Raw genomic sequence first — 22,180 nt, forward strand, 5'->3', positions numbered from 1 at the left:
TTAGTCCCTACCATTGAAACAAAATAGGTCAAACCAAATAATACAATTCTAAACAAAGAACAGGAATAAAGTCATGCATGAAACTGACAAACTCATTTACTCAACTAAATGGTTTTTAAAGTAAAACACTGCATACAATATAACTCAAAAGGCTACTTTAAAGAAAACAAACAGTACTATACAAAATGAAAAACCCTCCATTTGGTTACACCCAGTGATGCAATCATTGACCTCATGACCCTATATAAACAGGAAGTAGTGGGCGGCCCTTCCCATACACCTGTCTCACATATAGGACCTGAATGCACAACATGGACACCATGGTAAGTATAACCAAAGAAACATAATTTAACAGACATGTGCCTGTAAACAGAAGAAAATTCAGATGATCTGATGGTTAGTAGTGTTTGCTTTAAAACACATGCATGGATGTAAAGGATGTAACTACTGCTACCACAAACAAAACCCAGGATAGTGTGTGTTAAGAGAAGTTACACCAGCAATGTCTAAATTAAAGCATTATGGCTGACTGTAAAAATAACAGAACACAAAATAACAATATATGCAAGTGACAAATGGCAAATTAATTCTGTCCTAGCCACTTTGTCACACTCTGACAGAAGTTAGTTTTCGTGTGTGTGTGTGTGTGTGTGTGTGTGTGTGTGTTTTTAAGTGTTCTGTTGGTGCTGCGTCATTGCATTGATGCTTTTTTTTTTTTTATGCTGTGCTATTCTTTCTGTAAATCACTCGACATCCGCAGTAAGAAAATATTTCCATCCAAAAAAAGCTGCCCACATCAAGTCGTCTTCACTTTTTTTTTTTGTGTGTGCGTGTGTGTATTGTCTTTGTTCCCGAGCAGCTATTCTCAAGCTAAATTTGACTCCGTAATGACAAAAATGACAAGAAGAGGTAGGAGATGTAATTAAACCCAGCAAGCACAGCAAAAGATGTGAGGAAACGAAGCGAGTGCTGACCTCGAGAATATCGCTTAAATTCACACAATCTGTTGTGTGTTGTGCCACTGACTGATCACCTGACCGCTCGGCACCCACAGGTCTTCTTCGCAGAGGATGTGGGCTCCAACAAGGGCGCCATCATCGGCCTGATGGTCGGAGGCGTCGTCATAGCAACCGTGATCGTCATCACCCTGGTGATGCTGAGAAAGAAACAGTACACCTCCATCCACCACGGAGTCATCGAGGTGAGAAACAGCTGACCCGCGCGTTCGTCGGTGTGGCGTGTGAGGAGGATGCTGTGCATGCACTGGTGCTTTTAAGCCATTTGTGCAGCACCACGTAGAAACAAAGTATCCAGATTTTTGTGTCGCTGATAAAGGCTTTAAAATGTGCTGCACGAATGCTAAGCTGTGCAAAAAAATTAGTTTTAATTATATCTGCTTGGTAAATATAATTGGATTAAAGCCTGTTACCGATTAATTTCCTGCTTTTCTTTTTTTAATTATCTGTGTTTATCATTTCAGAACTTTCATTAGATGTTTAATTAAAAAAAATACGATAGCCAGCGCAGCCTGGTTACTCTTAATGTTTTCCCAGAAGCAGTAAAAAGGTCTTAAAATGTAAATTGTGTTTACATTACGCCACAGGACCTATTTTGCTTGTAACCTCCCTCCCCTTCTGTCTCCCCCACCCCTTGGCTCTCCTCCAGGTGGATGCTGCCGTCACCCCCGAGGAGCGCCACCTGTCAAAGATGCAGCAGAATGGTTACGAGAACCCAACCTACAAGTTCTTCGAGCAGATGCAGAACTGAGGAGGATATCACATGTACACATACGTAAACACACACAAAAAAACAACAACAAATGCACACAAACCATTCTCATCCCACACATCGTCACCTCCCCTTACCTTCCCTCCTCTTCCCTTCCCCAGCCCTCCCTTCAACCAAAAGACGGATCTTTAAGTGACTGAAATAGTCAGTTACGAGCACAAGGAGCGACTGTAGCATGGGTCTTTTTTTTTTTCTTTCTTTCTCTTCTCTCTCTCTTTTTTTCTTACACTGCGGCCAAGCCACTCTGCACCAAGTTTGTTCACTTTACTGGAGCAAGACGCCTTTTTAATTAAAGGAAGGAGTTTTTATACGTTGCTCCGTCAGGGCCTGCTGATGTATGGAGGGGAAAGAAAAACCTTAAAACAAGCAAAGCCCCTGCCCGGTGCATGGAAACAAACCCGTTCTCTTGGGGAAGACGAGCACACGTTCGCTCTCTCTCAACACTGATTCAGGGCCAGTGTGTAGTTGGGTTTATTATGTTTATTTTTAGGCTCGGGTCGCTTTTAGGTGTGGACTTTGTAAGCAGATCCGACCGCTGATCAGTAGGGCGTTTAGACGCATGCTGGCCACGGCCTTTGTTATTAAAATAATTTTAAAAATTGTTGCATGCAGAATCATCAGAATCGAGCAGTTTCCTCTGAATCGTTTTTGTTTTTGCGTATTCGTAATGATTATATGATTTTGGAAATATAGCAGCACCATGATTTTTACGAGGCCCAGTGTTTTCCTCGCCTACTGCACCACTACTGCACACTCTCTACAGTCTACACTGGAGTATAAATGAGCCTCCTCTCCCTCCCTACTCCTTGGATCCTTCCCTTCCTCCCTCCCTTCATCCTCTCCCTTAATTTTTTTGTTTTTTTTGTTTTGTGCATTCATACAACAGCTGGGCTGTGTTAAGTCACACAAGGCTCTTAAGGATATCTGAAGATGCTGATTCTGATGATGATGGTGAATATGTTGATGATTATGACGACGGTAGTAATCATGTATTCTGAATGAGCTGTTTTTATTTTAAAGTTGTTTTTTTTCTCTCTTTATCGTTTTCCAGTTTTGTTTTTCAAAAAAGACCGAAAACGGAGGAAAAAAAAAAGATGTAAAGTCCTTTTTTTAAATTACGTGTAATGTTACAGAAGTAATGCTGAAGTCTTAGCTGTTCCTATGTAGTGCATGACAACAATGACAACAGGATTTGGAAGTTTCAAGAAAATAAAAAGGGGGGAAAAAACAAAACACCACCACATGGAGATCTTACAGCTGCTCTTTCTCGAGATCATTTCTCACTTATAGATTGTCATTCTAGCAAGATTGTACATTTAGTATGTTCTCGTGATCACGTGACTTTAAAAACAATGATGAAAAATATATATAAATCTAGATGAACGGGCTCTGCTTTGATATCATGTAAAGAAAAAAAACACATTTAAAAGATATGTTTTTGTTTTTTGTTTGTTTTTTTTCCTCCTCCTTCTTTTGCCGTTTAAGTGTGATCCTCATACATATATATATATATATATATTTTTTTTTTAATCCTGCTACTTTCCAGAAGCTGCAGGAGAGGGAGCCGGCTTCATCTCTGTATATTATTCTCGTTCACTGAAGTATATTATGCTAAATGCTTCGGAAATCACTCCTCTTGGTTTCTTGATCATTTCATGCTAGGTTTTTTTTAATAAGGGCATCGTATGTCAGTTAGAGTGTATGTTGTTTGGGGAAGGCGGGGGGTGGGGGTGAAGGCGGGGAAACACGTGAGGAGTCTGTTATGGAGGTTAAGATCATCTCGGCGTGTACGTGTTTTCATTTTTAGTCTGGTGGTTCATCCAGTTGTAAGCCGACGCAGTCTCTTTTGTTTGGTTTTGTTTTTTCTTCTGCGGATAGAACAGGTGGAGTTCTGAGAAGAGGAGGTGGTGGAGGTAGAGAGGAAATGACTTGCAGTTCCGGTTGGATAGCCAGGCAGGCAGTCTGTGTGTGTGTGTGTGTATATATAATGGATTTTCACCCCCCCACCTCGGCACCTCCCTCCTCTTTCGACTTCCCTTTCCTTCAGGCATGCTGCTCACCTCTCTGCCATCATCTCACACTTGACTCCTGAAAGGCAGCGTTGATGATGATGATGATGATGATGATGGGATTTACCATCAAGAGCTGACGGCAAATCCGGGGGCTTGGGGTGGGGGGGCAAAGCAGCGATCTAATGTTGGTCAGAGGTAGGCAAGAAGCCCCTGTTCAGCATTATCAGGTCAGCTCATGCTTGACGGGTGGTCACCGTGTTAGCACTGTGTGGAAGGAGACGCACTGTGGCCTCTCGCTGAGATCCGTGAGGAAATGGCGAGTAGAACATGTAGATATGGGGGCTGCAGAGGGATGAGTGTGTGTGCTTTTCGGAGGGTGCTCATTAGAAGCCCAACAGAGGGCAGTAGAGTAGAAGAGGAAGCAGGATTATCTTTCTTTTACTTTTTTTTTTTTTTTTTTTTCCCTGTGGGTTATCTTATTGGTTTTGTTTTCCACTGTGTAATATTGTGCAGGCCATTTGCATTGACTGGGAAAATGCTTTCTACACTGTATTCCATAATAAAGTTTTGAATGTACATATAAGTGCTGTGTCTCTGTGATGTTTCTACTATTAATGCTCAAAAACAGGCATAAGCATCCAGTTTAATTCTAATAATTCACATTTGTCTGTTTTTAAATATCGAAAGAGTGGCCCCACTACAAGGACATTTTTTCTTATCTTGGGTAAGGAGGCCAAAGGTTATTCTCAGACAGAAAACAGCAGAGTGGAGCTGACAGGGATTCAGAGTGTTGCTCCGGCGTGGGTCTTAACTTCCAGACGCAGCTGAACCCAGGTCATCTTGTTAAAGGTTAACTGGAACACAGGCAGTGTTTGAACAGGACCTGATCCTCACTGTGAGAAGGCAACAATTAAACTGCATATCTATGAGTTTTATTTTGGCTACTTTGTGACTTTCTGGCAAATGTAACTCTGTAAATGAGCGGAGTCAAAACTAAACACTAAAAAGTCAGGGAAAACAAGTTTTTAAAATAAAATTGCCAAGTTGGCCATGGGACAAGCCAAGATGTCACAGTGAGTGATAGACCGTACTGGGCCAAAGTCTTGAGTCATCCATCATTTCTTTATATTTTGCTTCCAAGGAGGCAGACGTTCTAATTTTAACTCCTCCATTTAAAAGTAATTCACTGTTTACTGACCACTTTCACCATTTTTTTCCGCTTTGTTTAGTGAACACATTCAATTCAACTCTTCACTCACTTTTCACTTTCATGCTTTTGTTGAGCTATTTCAAATGTTACTGCGTACTTTGAGCAAAGCATTTAAATTAAAACCACACTATCATTTTCCGCTTCTAGTTCATAATTTCAGTTAGCTTAAACACGTCAAGATGGCTAACAATTTTGACTGTTTACCCCCACCCTTTTTACCTTAATACTTTTGCCAACTAGACTACAAAGTCTTGAGCCACCCCTCGTTTCTTTGGAAGCAAAACAATGAGCCAACCTTTCTTTTGTTTTGTTGTTTTGATGACCTTCTATGAAACATTCAAGCATAAAGAAGGCATTTAACTCAAGGTATGAACCAATTTTGTGTTGACACATAAAAGACAACTTTGCAAAAATACTATTTTAAATTGGATCTTGAGACAAAAGCAAATCACCGGTTCCCATTTCTTTGGTTAAATCCATGATAACAGCCTAACAGGCATAAAATTATATTTTTTGACCAACAATGTGATTCCCAAAGAGCAATTAACCAGAAATGTTTGCTATGTCAGCATGGTGTGCAATGTATCCTTAAAAAAATCTGAGGAAACTGGACAAGTGGAAGACAAAAGAAGAAGCAGTAGGCCTCAATAAATTATCTACAGCAGGTGAGCCATATCCAAAATTGGAATAAATATCTGAGAGATGCATTTGGCCCTTCATTTGGTCCACCTAATGTTCACTGAAGCTTTATTAGAATTTTTTTCACTGGGACGGTGGCTGCCAGGAAGCTATTCTTAAGAAAATGCTTAGGTATGCTAAATTAGTAAAGAACTGGACAGTGGCAACAAGTCTGATGGGGTGACTAATCCAAAATGTGTATTTTTTGTTCAAATTGTTGTCCGTGTGTACAGTGGAGGTCAGTGTGTCCAACCACCATGGAGGCTTTGTCATGGTTTGGTGCTGAATTCAACTAGTGCATTGGAGAGCTTGTCAATACTGACAGAACAGATTTTCATCCATTATGTTACCATGTGAAAAGTGTATGACTGACAGCGGCTTCATTTTACATGACATGCATGACAGTGATCCCAAACACAATGCCAATGCAATAAAAACAGACCTAAAAAGACAAGACGCACAATGAACACTATCAGTCATGGTCAGAGCTCAACATTATTGAAGCAGTGTGGGATCATCTTGACCACGAACAGAACAAAGTGCAGGAATATCCAAAAAAAAGCTTTGAATGTCCTCCATGAAGCCTGGAGAACTATCCCTGAAGCCTACTTAAAGACATGAGAAGAAAGATGCCAGAGAGAGCTCAGACTGTGATGAAGAATAAAACTGATTATAACTATTTCCAGTTTTTACAGCAAGATTTGAAGACAGATAGGGGTGGCTCAAGACTCCTCCATAAACACAATAGCTAAGTTACAGTGAAGGTGGAATTCGGCAAGAAGTAAACTAACAAGAGAAATGCATTAATGTGATAAAATGAACATCTTTCCACGGCCAATTAGAAGGCCATAGTAGAGATTTTCAATAGAAAGAGTCATTTACAACCATGTCACTTTAATTTAGCAAGAAAAAATGCTTCTGTTAGTCATTTTAAGTCAAACTTCGTTGACCTCTTTCGACTGTAATTTGAGATCAAACTGAGCGTGCGCAGTCCTGCGCATATAGAGTTAATGCGTGACGTTCGCGAACGCCTCCTGTCAACAACGAACTCCCACAATTCACCGCGGTCCTTCACATTTGGCTCTGTTGCTCTGGGTGTCAAATCCAAGGTGAGTACGGTGTCTTAAAAAGAAAAGCTATCAAACATTTAACTTCACCTCTTCTGTCACGACGCTCTGCGTACACAGATACGTGCACGGTGGTGCGTTTGGTGAGAGCGGTGGTGTAACACACCGCGGTACATCAAACCGTATAAAAATGTCCGAACGCTCCCTAGTGTCAGCTAAAGCTAGCTTAGCATGTTAGCATAAGCCGCTGTTTTGTCATTTGAATGAAGGAAACGTCAAGTGTTGACCAGCAAGCAGCAACTCAGTAAAGCCGATCTAACATCTTGTAGTTATAGTAACTCTGTTTCTATAGACTGGGTGTTTGGGTTAGTAGCAAACTGAGTGTGCTAGTTAGCTATGCTCTGCCTTTGACGTGAACTAGCTAATGCTAAAGGCAGCTAGTGGTACTGATTGATAGGGAATTAGTAAAAGATAGCAAACATGTCCATGTGAAAGCGGAATTAAAGACTTTAACACGCAGAAAAAAAAATGCGTTTATCACTTATTGAGGGGTGTAATTTCAAGCCCTCAGAGTACTTTGTACCAGCACATTTCGTCCAAAATCAGTTTAAATGTCACCCAAACTCGACGCTTTGGCTCCTTCAGATGGCTCTGCACCGGTTATTCCAGCTGTCCTCCGTGCTGCGCTCTGCCGTGAGCCTGACCCTGCGCAGGAACATCGGCATCTCTGCTGTCCTCTTCCAGCGGGCCAAGGAGCTCGACCCCGTCCAGAAACTGTTCCTGGACAAGATCCGTGACTACAACAGCAAGGCCAAGTGAGTTGGTGATACCTCCAGCCACTGACAGACAAGTTTGAATAAAGTTTACCAAACAGACTTCCAGCTCAGAGGTCAGCCGTTGGCAAAACATTAACTTTAAATGTCCTTTGGATGCGCTCTGGCATGCACTTCACTAACATCTGTTCAAACAGCATCTCCTCCTCTTGCTGCAATCATGCTCAGAATGTTGAACATTTTTTTTGATGCCTTTGCTCTCCCAGGACTGCTGGTGGCATTGTGGATGCAGGTCCAGCTTATCAGAAGAATCTGGGTGAAGAAGTAATCAAACTGCAGAGACTATATGGAGGAGGAGACCTCAACAAGTTCCCTGAATTCAAATTCACAGGTCTGTTTGGGCTCATGGGCTCAGCGAGTGCAGTTTGCTGAATAGTCTTTAATACTGTAGTTACAGTTTAGGTAAAAATATTTATCACTAAAGGTTTCCTTGCCACAAGGGGTCGCCACAGTGGGTAGGTCCCACAGCACTTCATTTCAAAGGGGATTTGTGTCTCTGGAGTTGAACCAGCGACCTTTCGCTTACCACTACAGCACTGGAGGCACTAAACCTGTAAAAATGTTTTGATTTGTTTCTTTCCAGTTTAAATGAATCTTTGGGTTACTGACATAATGCGGTCGTTCTTGTTTTGTGTTATTTAAGCAAATGCCTAAAATGTGTTATTTTATGGTTAAAACTGTGCCTTTTGTTACTGATTATCGAGAAGCCGCAGGACTACAGTGACAATGGCATGTGCTTATTATGCCACAGTTGTTCCCTTCATAAATATTTATGCCTTTGCTACAGAGGAGGCAGTCTGTGATTTGAGTCTTGGGTCTATAAATAGCGTAGATGTTGTCATCAAACACAGCCAGATGACTTGCTTGAAATTGGGTCAGAAAGATTTTATTTTTTAACTTCAATGTGTTTTTGATGAAGCTAATAGTAGCCACTTTTTGTATATTTCTATACCTTTATTTTTATTTTTGTTTTAGATGTCAGAATAATCACTAATATTGCAGTGCAGGAGGAAGTGATTCACATATTTTTTTCCCATCTTGTCTATTTTTTTGCAGAGCCGAAGTTTGACGAGGGCGCCAAGTGAATGATGTGCATGTTGTGTATCTCCTACCTGTCACAAAATATGTTGTATTTAATAAAAAAGATAGTGGACTGAACTACGAGATCTTTGTGACTCTATAAATATGTTGTGATTGAGGCTGTGTAGTAAAATCTGGACCTAAAAATCTGAATGACTAATTTCCAGACACTCACCCTCAAACCATGAATTTGTGCCAGGAAATGAGGGCTGCTTAGGAACTTGTATAACTAGGCCTGCACATTTTCTGCATGTCTATAAATCTGTCCCCGGGCTACTATTAAAAGACTAAAGATGTCAACATTATTTACTTTTTCCTTTGGAGCTGAAAAATGTTTAATAGCAGTTTCCCTCAAATAACCGTTTGTCGGATTGGACAAATGCAAACAAGCTCAGAACTCGAAGGAGGTTTGATTAGAAATACTGAAAGACATCCAGCTGCAGTGACACTCCCAGAACATATGGTGAGGCACAGTTAATTTAATTTTTTAATTTATATGTAGATATCCAAAAAGCAGCAAGCCAAATGTTGGCTGACCTAGATGCAAACTGGCTGTCAATCTGCACCGTTCTTGAGCGTTCCCCGTTATGACAAGGTCAGCGATGCATTTAAGCCTTTCCGTGATGAATGTTTTGAAACCCCAAAATAGCATCAGAAAGGGCAAGTTTCTGTCTGACCTGGTGCCTAAATTTTTTAGACTGTGCAGCCAGCCTTTAAAGCTGCGCTCAGAAAATGTACCAACATCTACCGCTGTGATTTCAAGCAGTGCACGACTTCATTAAACACACTGAAAAGAAATAGAAGTGCATGTAGTCATGGCTGTGGGTTAAAAATGTTGCTGTTTATTCTGTTAGAGGGGGAGAAAAGCAACTCTGGAAATATTTAGTTAACCTGTCTGGGAGGGAACAGGTCTGCTGGGAGATTATCACTTGAAAGATTAATGTAAAGTCTTGCCGACCGAGGCCGCTGCACTTCACTGTAGCCATCTATGGGAATACAGCAGAGACTGTGAGCATTATAAGAGATGATGCAGTTAGTTTGACGAATAAAGCAATAATGCAACTACCAGTTTTCCACATTGATAAATCTGCAGTCCACTTAATTAGATTTACACGTTCTTGTCACTTTAAGTAGAAGTCATCAGAATCAGAATCAGAATACTTTATTGATCCCTGGGGGAAATGAATAATTCCTCTTGTCAGGTTGATGCTTGTGCTGACTGCAGCGGTGGGAGAAGTGCTGTTACTCTGAAAACTACTCAAACACATCCATATCTATATTAATGTAACACCTGAGTGTTGCGGCTGGTAAAGGCAGGCAGGGATGATAAAAACACAAGCTAATGTAAAAATGGTGAAAAAGCGAGTGACGTTTGGTTCTGATCAAACATGGATATAAAAAGTGGCAGCAAATGCTTAAGGACTTTGAGATGATGCTTTAGTAGGTAGCTGGTTACTACAGTGTACAAACATGGGGTTTGCATCAGTAACTGGCTTTGGAAGTGCAAGTTAATGGTTGTTTACAGGATTTTATAGGCAGCGCAGAAAATCAATACAGCGTAGTATCACAATATTTTGCCTGATGATATCGTATCGGTAAAGGAACACCAAATATTGGTCTTTTATTAAGTCAATCAGCACCACCGTAAAGTTATAACATTAGCTGAGCAAACTGCTAAACCATCCAACACTGGATGCACTTAGCTCGACAAAGCTACCTGAGCTAGCTAGCAGCTCAGTCACAGGAATAAAGCCAGGACAGCAACCTCCTTACATCTACAAAAGAAGAAAAACTCAGTGGCTTTTGTTGTTTACTCATGCCCACTTGTGATTGCAAAGTGTGGAGATCGGAAAGTGTACTGAGCACAAATGTGAAAGTTAAAGGTGAATTTCTGTCCATGTAGACGGCACCAGATGTGTAATTTCCAGTGATTTATCACAGGAAGTTGCTGTACCATCAGAAACAGATTGTATGTAATTGCAAACTTCACCCCATTCAATCTCAGACTGATAGCAGACTGCCTTACAGGCAGGTTTTAGTGACAGTGTTATGCTTGAAAATCTCATTTTGTTGCCAACCCCCCCAACATGTGATATAACTTGACGTAATTTGTGGTTTTGAAAAACATGCCACCTCTAGTGTATAGGCAGCTACTTCTCGTGTTGCATTCTTTCCACCATTGGAAACACGGTAATAACAAACATGGGCTTGAGTAGAAAAAACTTTATTACTGATACACTATTCAAATAAAACTCTGAAGTCATTCACACAGCCTAAAAACAGACACTCCATTTGATAATCAGTGGCACAGAAATATAAAGACATATAAAGAAAAAAGTAAGGCAAATTTTTTTTTACAAAAAAAAGAACTGTGATCCATAGATAAATATGACAGACAGACAAATTAAAAAGGCACAAGGTATATAGTATATATGTATATTTATAAAAAAGACCATGCAGGCACATCAGGATGGAATGGGGTTGTCCTCAGCGTTATTGTTAAGTGGCTTCTTGTTCTTACTAAGATCACGAGTGGTCCCAGTGTCGAAGACGAAATACTGACTGAGGTAAGCTGTAGTTTTATTGAAAACAACTGAGATGCTTCCCTTATGGCTTTAAGGAGAATTCCCTGTCATGATTCAATTTTTTAAAGACAAGAAATCTATCAAATTAAACATCAGTCTTTGGTAAAAAATAAAAATTGAGTAATTAAAGCAGTTAGCCTTAGAAATTTATACTGAGAAAAAAAAGATCAATTGCAAATTCAACATCTGACCACCAGGGGGAAGCAGAGTACCATGAAACTGTACTTAATCCCATAATAGCAGGAGACATCAATGTAAGAGGCGAATACACAGCAAAGCCAGAGTAAAGAAGCCTTGCAGATTTTCTTGACATCAACCATCCGGAAGGATTGGCGGAGGAATAAAGATTGAAATTAGCACGTATTGGAAGATCAAGAGCTCGTTCTGAGTCCGAAACAAAATCAGAATCCAGTGTTGGCACCTTATCACCTTTTTTTTCTTTTTGTTTTGCTTTTGGAGAAGAAGACCAGCTTCTCAGAGCATGAACGACTGTGTGTGTTTAAAATCCTGGGGCTGAGAAGAGGGACACAAAACAAGTATTAATGTTTGCTAAATAAACTGATGATTTAAATTAAAAAGCACACACACACACACACATCAAACATCCGGTAAGTGCGAACTGCTACATTTAGGCAAAGTGAGAGGGAAAGAAGCAAACCTGAAAACAAACACTTACTTCTTGGGGTGGAGGGATGTAGTTGACATTGGACCTGGAAGACAGAAACATGGTAAGAACACCTGACAGCTCTAACCTGAGTTATATCTCGCCTGTATTAATAATGCACGTGGCAAACACAGGTAGGAAGAACAGTCAGAGCGAGCTCGTCATTAGGCAGCACTGGAACAAAGTGGAGAGCAAAGTGTAAGGAAAGTGCTGCAGTTTGTCGCAGGAGGGCTTGTGTATGTGCATTTGGAGAATGAGAGACCTTTTTAAATCAATCAAGATGTGCAGACTTTAATTGCTCTAACAATAATTTGTTAATTATTTAGGAGTTACAGCCATTTCTATAGACTGCTGTGGTATACAGGGGCGGGATTATGAAAACCGTGGTGATGATCAGAGCTTTAAATGTGCCTGTAAGCAGATACGATTCGGAGAGAGTCGGGGTAATGCTTTTCTCATTTCCGATCTTTACACCAAGCTAACGTCTCCTGTTTGAATAAACAGCTATGAGAGTGCTATTGATCTCCTTTCAACATGACAAGCTCGATGTTAAAAAACAGCTCCCTGAATTTCTTTCTTCCACATTTACAGTCATTTTAAATAGTGCAAAAGAGGGATTTGCACATTGAAAAGTTGCAATTTGTTTTTTTTTAAATATATAATATATGTATGAAAATTAATCCTGTGGAGCTTTAACAGAGTGATTATCCAGATGTCTGACAATTAAAAACAATAAACAACTTGCATGTATGAGTTTTACTTATATTGGCTTCATTGACATTTAATGCTTAAAATTCTATCGGGCAATTTACCTCACCTTGGAGATGTAGAGATCTTAAAAACTTGTGTATCAAATATGACACACTCGGTGTTACAGGATTAAGCAATCAAGGCTGAATGATGGTCAGAGCGCTGCCCTTTTGTCTGCCACGAGTTCAACGCTCAGTGAAAGTTGCAGCTTCAAAAAATCAGGTTGAAAATTAAAAATATCTATATTTACGTTTCTTTGGGTTGTGAATGGAGATAAATTGGTGCCAATTTGAGACCTCATCAAAACTGTTGAAATTTTTACTTCTTGCTTCCGTTTATGATGTTTGACCTCATTTCCTCCCCTAAATGGTTCATTACACAAACTCACTGGCAAATGAAAACCAAATTTTTGTTCACAGGAAAATCAGTTTTCGACCAGAATCTGCGAACATCTTGAATCAGAGAAGACTTTAATGTAGTTTAATGTGATTTAAATGTAACAATTATGTGTTCAATCTGAAACTAAAAGCCGAAGAACCTGTGTTTTTCCAGATGAGGGAACTTTTAGTGCATACATCCAACTGTAGGTGTGTTTTCACCATTCAAAACAAAAAAGTTCACATAGTCAACTTTGACTTGTAAGTACGTTTGACATACTCATTTTCTTTAACTGTAAATAATGTGGAATTGATCAGAGATGCTGTAAAACGCCATTTATGAACACTGGAATCATTCATCGTGAACTGTTTGCATCTGCAGAGATGTGCAAAGGTCCTTTTGTTCAGCAACAGTATTGTGTTGCAGCGGCACGCGGTGTTAAAAGTCTAAGTGATCGCGTTAGCGGAGCTGTGAACTGTTGTGTAATGCATTTGGCTTGCTGAGTGTCTGGCACATCAACCTCTATGGCTTTAATTATAGTCTCGAAATCACCTCCAAAAATAAGTCTTTTGGAAGTGATCCTCTTCTAAGAAATTAAAACTATTTCACAGGGAAAAAATAAAAATATCAATAACCCATAACTTAGCCAGTAAATTTAAAGTTGTAGCCAAAAAGATGTTCAGCTTTAAATGAAGACAGGAAACAAGTAGCTTGGCTCTCTGTGAGCAAAAGAAATCTTCTTACCGGCACCTCTAAAGCTCAGTAATTAACACGTTATCTCGTTTGTTTAATCCAAACACAAACAGCCAAAACAACATATGGTTTTAATGGTGGGTCAGGTTCTGCGGTTCCTCCAAAGTCTCGCTGTCTGCGAAGCAGTTACGTCTGTTTATTTTATTTCCTAATGTGCCACACTCACATGTCCTCAGCTCTGTGCAGGGTTTGGCTGCTGATGTGGGCTGCACCATGACACTGGGAGATCCAAAATGACCTGCGGGGGGTCAGGGCATGGGCTTTAACAAGAAGCATGCCCTCGTGGACTCGTACTGCACACCATGCTTTGGAGTGTGAGTATTAGTGTGAAGTCATCCGTAAAGATGTGCAGCTTAACTGTTGGTTTGGAAAGCTGGAACATTTGTAACCTAAATCTGTCAACCTCCACATTTGATTTCTATTCCATGCATTTAGCACTCTGTTAAATTTACCCCACAGGATTGTGCATTCAGATTTATACCTGGAAAGCCAAAAGATACCACAATTAACATGCACAGGCGCCCAACCAATTATGTCTCTGGAACTGCTGGTTGGACAACAATGACATTCACTCATATGCTTAGGTTTAGTCAGGCATGTTGAATCATAGTGGATTCTGTCATTCTGCAACAAAACAAGCAAAGAAATGACCCTGACCAGTGTTTTATGGTCATTTGTGTGTAGTTTTTAGCAATGCCAGACCTCTAAACTCTCATCTTTGGAATAATATTACTAGTAGTAGAAGTCCTAATAGTCCATCTAATATTTGAGCAATGACCTGAATTCCAACAGACGTTGGAAACCCAAATGAAAAAGTAAGAATCAAAATAGGCAGAACTAATATGTTCAAGCCCACTTTTAAATTACATAGAGAAGTAAACCAAGATGTTCAAGCTTATTTGAGCACACTTTATGAATGACATTTCATAAACCAGCAAGCATGCAGCCAATCACATGCAGCAATCCAACACCGCAGTATTAAAAAGCTCAAACTGTGTGACTGCCTTTTGTTTGAGCAATGCATTTAATAGCTGGAGTTACCCAAGGCTCCAGTTTAGGCCCCTTTAAAGGCACAGTGTGTAAAATCTCACCACTAGGTGTCAGTAGACTGCAGATTACAGGCAATTGATTTCTGTTTTCTTACCCTCCTAACATTAGCTAATATCTAATAAGCTGAGAGTAAGTAATTGTGACAATATCGGGAATAAATAAGCCTGTTCATGAAGTGCCAGTCACGTTAACTCTTTCCTTCACGTTTTCACTTCTTTGGTGTGGGAGACCTCTTCTCAGATGATTAAACATAGGTATGATCATTCATATTTAAGTCTGAAGTTGTACACATGAATTAAAATTCAAATCAAGTTTAAATTTGGATTGAACTGATTTAATAACAAACTACTGCTAAATGCAGAAAAAAGCTTGTCTTGCTAGAATGGTAGACTAACTAAAAACACAAGGAATCAAAAACATAAGCAAAGCTTGCGGCATGTGAATGCCATGAGTTCTCTTCTCCATCATTAGTGGACTACACGTGGTCAGGCAATGTCCATTTCAGCCACTGTAATTAGGATGGAGGAGAACATGGTGGCTTCCACTAACTGTGCTCTATGCTTTCTATCAAACACTGAAACACTGACGACTGCAGCTGAGAGCAACTTGGGGTTCAGTATCAAGGATATTTAGGATCGAAGCACCAACCTTCCAATCAGTTCCTGCTTTACCTCCTTAACTCCACAAACTAAACACCAAAGAATGCATATTTATGTGTACAGCTGACTGTACCTTTAAAGACCTGTACTATATCTAGTTCCTTACTACAACTAGAGCTGGGCGATATAAGATTTTTTCATATCACGATATGTTTTTTTCCATTTCAGGCGATAACGATATATATCACGATATAAGCCAAATAACTATATTTGTAAGATTTAAATGCGCCGTTGCTCACAAGTAAAATGTGAAATAATCAGCAGCTTGTTTTTATTTAAATATTTATTTCCCATAATAAGTTCAACAGGGTAGATGTACTTAAGGAACATGAGACTTTTTCAGATAAATAAAGGCAAATATTGCAAACTACACAAAAGGCAGCCGCTAAAGCGTTTAAGTTTCAAAATAGAACAAACGAAACAGACTAAATTGTCAATTCCACTTAGAAACAAAATATTAATTCTAAAAATAAATCTTAGTTTGTTTTACAGAAGAACAGACAAAACTGACTAACTTTTGTCAATATCAAATAAACTGAGAACTAAAAGGAAATTCTCAATCTCTCCTTGTTGTATAGCTTAGCTTTTCAAACAGTTTTAACAGTTACTTTAGTCTGACAAAAGCCGAATGACGAATTAGCGCTTCCAGTCAGAGACTGAGGCTACGTCCACACGTACACGGGTATTTTTGAAAACTGAGATTTTCCGTTTTCGTTTTAAAAAATAATCCCGTCCACACGTAAAGGCAGAAATGAAGGAAAACGCTGCTATGAACATGCCAAAGCAGCAGGTGGAGCTAGATTCCTAACCGTGCAGAAATGTTGGCCAATCAGAAGTCTAGAAGCCTCGGTGGGAAAAAGTAAACAAAGCTGGGGCATAGAAGCAGAACCGAGTCGTATGTGTGGAGGGACAGTAACTGTGTGTATATGTAAGCATTTAAACACCGCAGAGAGTAGAATTAACAGTAACAGTATTGTAGAAATTAATTTCACAGAAACAATAACGTGGCGCACAGTGTGACGTCAAAAAATGCGCACATCTTTGACGCTGCGTTTTCTCCGTTTTTCTAGTCCACACGTAAATGCAAAAACGGAGTTTTCAAAAATATCCACCCTGGCCGGAGTTTTTAAAAATCTTCGTTTTCAGTGACCAAAAACGCCGCTTACGTGTGGACGAAAGGTGCAAACACATAGAAAAAATCTGCGTTTTCAAAAATACCCAGGTACGTGTGGGTATTGAGCATGCACCAGTTTATTGTATTTCCAGACTTGCTTTCGGCACAATTTACAGTGCACGCTACTCTGTTTTTTGTCAGACTTGAAATAGCCGAAATACCTTCACACTACGGAACTTCTATGGCTCTTCCGTTCAACAATCTCTCCGGCATTGGAACCATCATCTGTTTTCTCTTCGGTAACCTTCGGTCACGCTCGGTTGATTTTTCTAGTCGGCACACTCATTTCCTTCATTACCCGGGCGGTACGGTGGCTGGCTGCTTCCCAAACAAACACACGTGCGGCTTGGCACTTGTGCTGTACGTAACAAGTCACGTGACGTGACGCTGCGGCTGTGATTGGTTCGGCTCTGCGCTACTTAATTTGGATTGGCTGTTCTTTTTTTTTTTTTTTTTTTAAGAGGACGAGAGCGGCGAGGTCTATCGCAATAGTTTAATTTTTCTATCGAGAAAAAGTTATATCGCGATACATATCGTTATATCGCCCAGCTCTAACTACAACCGATCATTTCAAGTATTCACCATACACTGTGAAATCACTAGTGCCTCATTTGAAATAAAAGAAGTAAACGGTTTCCTTCTTCTTTGGCTAATATTTTCCAACAGGATCTTAAGTGAGCAACTAAATGTGACCGCAGCTACGCTTTTTAGTATCCTAAATAAAAAAGCCAGAACAGTCCGAACTGTGCTTCATTCAACCAACATTCATCTACGACGACTGAAAACACATCCGCTGTCAGTCCTCAGCATGAAATAACATTCATCCATCTAACCAGGTGCCCGAGGGACCATTTTTCTCTTAGATGCCACAATCTAGATCTGCATCGCCGCTCAGTAAATTTGTACCCACTATCGGTGCATCAGAAATCATGTCGCATTGTCTTTGATTCTTTGTGAAGAAGCCTGTTCTATAAATAGGAAGTTGACACTGACAACTCCAGTTAGCTCAGCAGGATAAGCATCAGACTTTAACCCAGACAAAGAGCTTTCGCATCAGCTTTAAGGAGAGCTCTACGCTGACTCCCCATCAAACTCCAAGCAGTAACAAGCCAGTAATCAAATAACATAAAGTCAGGCGAGTCAGACCTGGGATACGAGGCCATGCATTTATGTCTCTGTGTCTTCTGGAACCTCTTTACACCCACTCTGTTGTGTTTGGAGGGCAGTGTCTGTAAGATGGGTGTAAGCGCCTTCAGCTATGCCACACTCTCATTCTTCAATATCCAAATAATCCTTTTCAAATTACCCGTCCAATCAGTTTAATTGCCTATAATTCCTTCTACTGCCAATATTTTCCTTCTTGCTGATTAACAGCCTGTAATTATTCCATAATTATGTAGCACTGATTGTTTCCCCCACAGCCCTGTTTTGAGGAGGGAGGAGGCGGGTGGAGTGGTCATCTGTCTGGCTGTATTTTGACATGAATTCAACATTAGTACATCTGCTTGGAAGTGGAAATCAATTCTAAAAAAAAAAAAAATCAATCAAAATAATAGCAAAAAAACTTTTTCCCAGGGTTTTGCATCTGTTGCCGCCAATCAAATGACCCAGTGAGTTGAAAAGCAGGCACTGCTGCATCTCAAATGAAAACACACACTCACACACAGCCACAGCTGTCACTCCATACAGTCCTGACTCAGCACACAGATGCAGACAGGCCGGCTAAGTGCAACAACAATCCACCCCTCCCCACCGCCTCCCCTCGACTTCAGCGTGTAAGATATTAGCTTGTGTTTGTTCACATCAATGTTAATTTAATCACAAAGCTCTTACCTTCCTCTGTGTCCTGCTGATGAATGAGCCGGGACCGTGGAAGAGAAAACAGAGTCAATGTCATTCTTTTTTTGGCGGGAATTGAAAACAGTTTCTATATTAATTGGTGCACTGTGGAGTGGTTATCGGACTGCCAAGACAGCCACACAAACTCACGGCTGAAGAAGCCGTTCCTCTGTAACAGGAAACCGCCGCATCCACAGATGAGCACGGCCAGGAAGACCCCCAACACTGTTGCCACTATCGCTGTGATGTTGACGTCCTCTGGAAGTGTGAATGAAGACTGAATTATGAGCTGTTTACTCGCTAATTTATTGAAGCAGCGAGACACAAGATAAATCAGGAAGCAGCAAATAAAGCAAAGTAATCTCCTAAAGTGGGAAGCTGTACTGCAGCGTTCCTATAATTTAATAAAGTCCACTTAATATGCTTTTCTTTTTGTCATATATATACAGTTACAATGATGAACGCTCATCTTAAACAAGTAATGCCTGTGAGCCACAAGCTCAGGTCACACACTGCTGTAAATGCTCTGTTTTAGACAGGCTTCTCCTCTCGTGGCTCTGTGTGATGTCACTGAGAGCAGCAACCCCTAATATGGCCATCTGTGATTGCAAAAGCTCCACCCACCTGCTGTTAAAACATTAATGAGCCAATGGGAAGCAAGTGGGAGGAGCTAGTTTCAGACAGATGGACTGCACCAGGCTCAGTGTAAAATAAACTACTTTTTAAAATCAAGCACAGCTGCTCCTGCACAGTCCAAGAATAAAAAATATGGAGCTGAAAATGAGCATAACAGGTCTACTTAAAGTGCTTAAATGGTAGTGTGCATTAACGTAGAGCACATTACATGATTTATTAACAAGCCCAGCACTTATTTTCATCAACAGCGTCGTTTTATATTTTGTAATTTGGCCCACACTGGCCACAGGATCTCTTCAAACTGTAGGCTAGGCTATAAATGTGTCCAGACTTTAGAAGCAGGGTGGAATGAACTTAGTGGGCTTTTCCTCTCCACTGCATCCTTGATTTTGTCTGGTGCTGAAAGGTGTGGGGGATGAGGCGGGATTTAGTGTGGAAATGCACACACACACACACCTATCGTCATATGCTTGGCCTCGCACATCTTGGGTAGTCCCACTCCGTTGGATGCCAGGCAACTGTATCGGCCAGTGTCCTCTTTGGCTACAGATTTAAACTCCTGTGGAAGAGAAAAACCAACCAACAAACCTCTATTATTAGAAAGAGCACGCTTTAAAGTGAAGTGTCTTCTGTCCTGACGTGTCCTTGAGGAAGAATCAGGAATGCTACCTTGTATCAAACCGAAGAGCAACTCAGCAGAAGCATCTTTATGCTTACACGATACTACAGTGTGCAACATTTGCCTGGTTTTCTTTATCTGCATGCACACACACTTATTTGTCTCACCAGAACTCCTGTGCGCGAGTTGATTAGATAGGTTGCGTTGGAATGACGGGGCGGGTTCATTGGCTGGTTGTCCTTGTACCAGGAGTAAGTGGCAGGTGGGATGCTGTGCTGGTCCCTGCAACTCAGCTGTACCACTGAGCCAGTCACTGCTGAGCTGGGGATTTCACAGAGTGGGGTTTGAGGCGGCACTAAAAGAACGGGCAGAAAAATCACACCAATGTAAGCAAAAAAACATTCCCATCTTTAAAATAGTCTGAATGTTCTTATTACAGCAGATTCCCATCTCAGTCAGTGGTACCTAGGACTTTAAGCGTTACATTGGTCTCGCCCAGGTTGACAGAGTCTTTAGGAGCACTGATCTCACAGCGGTACTCTCCAGCATCCTCCTGGGTCACTTTTTTCAGCGTCACTGTCGCTCCTTCAATGGTCGCCCGGCCCTCAAAGGGACCTGAGAGAAAGAATAGAAGGTCAGAAGTGGAAATGTCTTCCATGGCTGTGGGCTACAGCCACTGCATGTTATAATCTACGGTCTGCAATACTGCCACCCAAAATTTAATAACCAGTAGCAATTGAACAATTGCAGCATGAGTAAAATAATCTACTATTAAATGTTTTCTTTTTTTTTAACCACTGCTATAATTTGGAGACATTTTGAGTCGCTGTAAACCCAACACTGAGGATTTCTTATACTGTCATGCAGCTGGACTTTTGTAGACATTACCCAATGGAGGTGTATGTGAAAACGCAAATGTCCAAGTCTGATCAGACAGCCACGGAGTGCATGTTTGTGTGTGGGTAATAATCTGGTACAGCTATCGAGTGGCTGTCCTGTGTCCAGCCTGTTGTACGCTCTACTTCATCGTCAGGAGTTTGTGTGTATCACTGGTAAAGGTGGGTGGATCGATCTAAATATCGATACCGATACTACCGATATTTTGGTTGGATGGTCTTAGAGCAGGGTGTCCGACTCCAGGCCTCAAGGGCCGGTGTCCTGCAGGTTTTAGATGTGTCCTTGACGCAACACAGCTGATTTAAATGGCTAAATGACCTCCTCAACATGTCTTAAAGTTCTCCGCAGGCCTGGTAATGAACTAATGATTTGATTCAGGTGTATTGACCCAGGGTGAGATCTAAAACCTGCCCTCGAGGCCTGGAGTTGAACACCCCTGTCTTAGAGACATGCTAGCATGATAAGATTGATGCTTTGTTTTTATCTGCTAGGTTCAGTATGTTATATTTTTTTTAATGAAAGACAATGTACCTCATACCTTTTTGTGTTTGACTGTCACATCTATTTTATTTATAGCTTGTAGCACATTTAAACAACAGAAGTGGACCCAACGTGCTATAGAGACAGACACGGTTACATTTCCGGTCTCCCAAAAAAAAAAGTTTCAAAATACACGAAAAGCTGAAATTAGCTGGAAAGTAAAAATCACAATGATTTAGTAGTTATCTAAATTTACTGCAAAAAATAACATTAAAATGTATTAAAATAATTTGCAAATTGATGAGGATTCATCTCATAAACGATCAAACACTGCTCTTCCCTACATAAGCTGCTTTCAAGCATTGGTATCTGTAACACTGGTCCTATATTTACTTGGTATTCGCACTGCACTAATAAATGGCTTTAGTTACAGGGATTTCATCAGGTTAGGTTTTTAGCCAAGACAAGAAATCCTTCTGTATTCACTATGAAACTTACACAAATCAACTTTTAAGAATTTAGAAAACTATTATGCATTTTCTCCAATGATGTAGCGCTGTGCAAGTGTTGGATAACCCTTCATTCCTTTACATTTCCTTCCATGGAGCCACACTTTCTTGTAAGCCTTTAAAGTTGTTTTGAACAGTACATCTTCAGGCTTTCTGAAGGTCTTTCAAAGTTTTTATTTGGCTGCTTTTTCACTCATTTTCAATCCAGTGCTTGTACCTGACCATTCTCAGAAGAAGGATTTATGTGTGTGTGTGTGTGTGTGTGTGTGTGTGTGTGTGTTAACCCACTTAATGCCGACTTATTCAAGAGTGAAAAAAGTACCTAACTTGAGAGATGAACCAGTGTTGTGTCTACACATAACAGACAACTTGGGCGCTTTGTTACTAGCAGCCTCATTTGTTCCCATTTCTTTAGTTTAATCTATGAAAAATTCTATTTGATTCGATATTTGGTTTAAATCATTGTCAGTATATACAGAAGAGGTCAGGGGAAAGGTACGACAGTGTCTACAGCCATCT

General features: G+C 40.5%; 3 protein-coding genes across 5 annotated transcripts in view; 2 read left to right on the forward strand and 1 right to left on the reverse strand.

Moving 5' to 3' along the window:
- The window catches only part of appa (amyloid beta (A4) precursor protein a), a 36,388-nt gene extending 32,005 nt beyond the window's left edge, over positions 1-4,383 (forward strand). For both annotated transcript variants that reach the window (XM_082524329.1, XM_082524328.1), the window contains 2 exons: positions 1,055-1,201; positions 1,666-4,383. In XM_082524329.1, the coding sequence (XP_082380455.1) occupies positions 1,055-1,201; positions 1,666-1,767 (249 nt within the window). In that variant the 3' untranslated portion in view covers positions 1,768-4,383. The remainder of the gene's footprint in view (positions 1-1,054; positions 1,202-1,665) is intronic.
- Positions 4,384-6,690: 2,307 nt separating this feature from the next.
- On the forward strand, positions 6,691-8,746 carry atp5pf (ATP synthase peripheral stalk subunit F6). The gene is made up of 4 exons (XM_082525117.1): positions 6,691-6,797; positions 7,401-7,570; positions 7,795-7,919; positions 8,645-8,746. Exons 1-4 carry the CDS (start codon positions 6,699-6,701, stop codon positions 8,671-8,673), a joined length of 423 nt encoding a protein of 140 aa, XP_082381243.1. The 5' UTR covers positions 6,691-6,698; the 3' UTR covers positions 8,674-8,746.
- A 2,130-nt stretch (positions 8,747-10,876) lies between these two features.
- jam2a (junctional adhesion molecule 2a) overlaps positions 10,877-22,180 on the reverse strand; it is a 22,876-nt gene continuing 11,572 nt past the window's right edge. Inside the window, exons 4-10 of one of the 2 annotated variants that reach the window (XM_082524334.1) lie at positions 20,241-20,390; positions 19,943-20,130; positions 19,613-19,715; positions 18,671-18,778; positions 18,515-18,527; positions 11,930-11,963; positions 10,877-11,766 (exon numbers count right to left, since the gene is read on the reverse strand). In XM_082524334.1, the coding sequence (XP_082380460.1) occupies positions 11,728-11,766; positions 11,930-11,963; positions 18,515-18,527; positions 18,671-18,778; positions 19,613-19,715; positions 19,943-20,130; positions 20,241-20,390 (635 nt within the window). In that variant the 3' untranslated portion in view covers positions 10,877-11,727. Of the gene's footprint in view, positions 11,767-11,929; positions 11,964-18,514; positions 18,531-18,670; positions 18,779-19,612; positions 19,716-19,942; positions 20,131-20,240; positions 20,391-22,180 lie in introns of both variants that reach the window. The other variant, XM_082524333.1, reaches the window with a different exon arrangement.

This window comes from Aulonocara stuartgranti (genome assembly GCF_965226115.1).
Source record: "Aulonocara stuartgranti genome assembly, chromosome: 23".
NCBI lineage: Eukaryota > Metazoa > Chordata > Actinopteri > Cichliformes > Cichlidae > Aulonocara > Aulonocara stuartgranti.

Excerpts from the sequence above, each read along its gene's own strand:
- atp5pf (XM_082525117.1), top strand. The coding sequence starts at position 6,699 with ATGCGTGACGTTCGCGAACGCCTCCTGTCAACAACGAACTCCCACAAT. Across the intron at positions 7,571-7,794 it reads GACTACAACAGCAAGGCCAA|GACTGCTGGTGGCATTGTGG; the intron begins GTGAGTTGGTGA and ends TTGCTCTCCCAG. Across the intron at positions 7,920-8,644 it reads CCCTGAATTCAAATTCACAG|AGCCGAAGTTTGACGAGGGC; the intron begins GTCTGTTTGGGC and ends ATTTTTTTGCAG.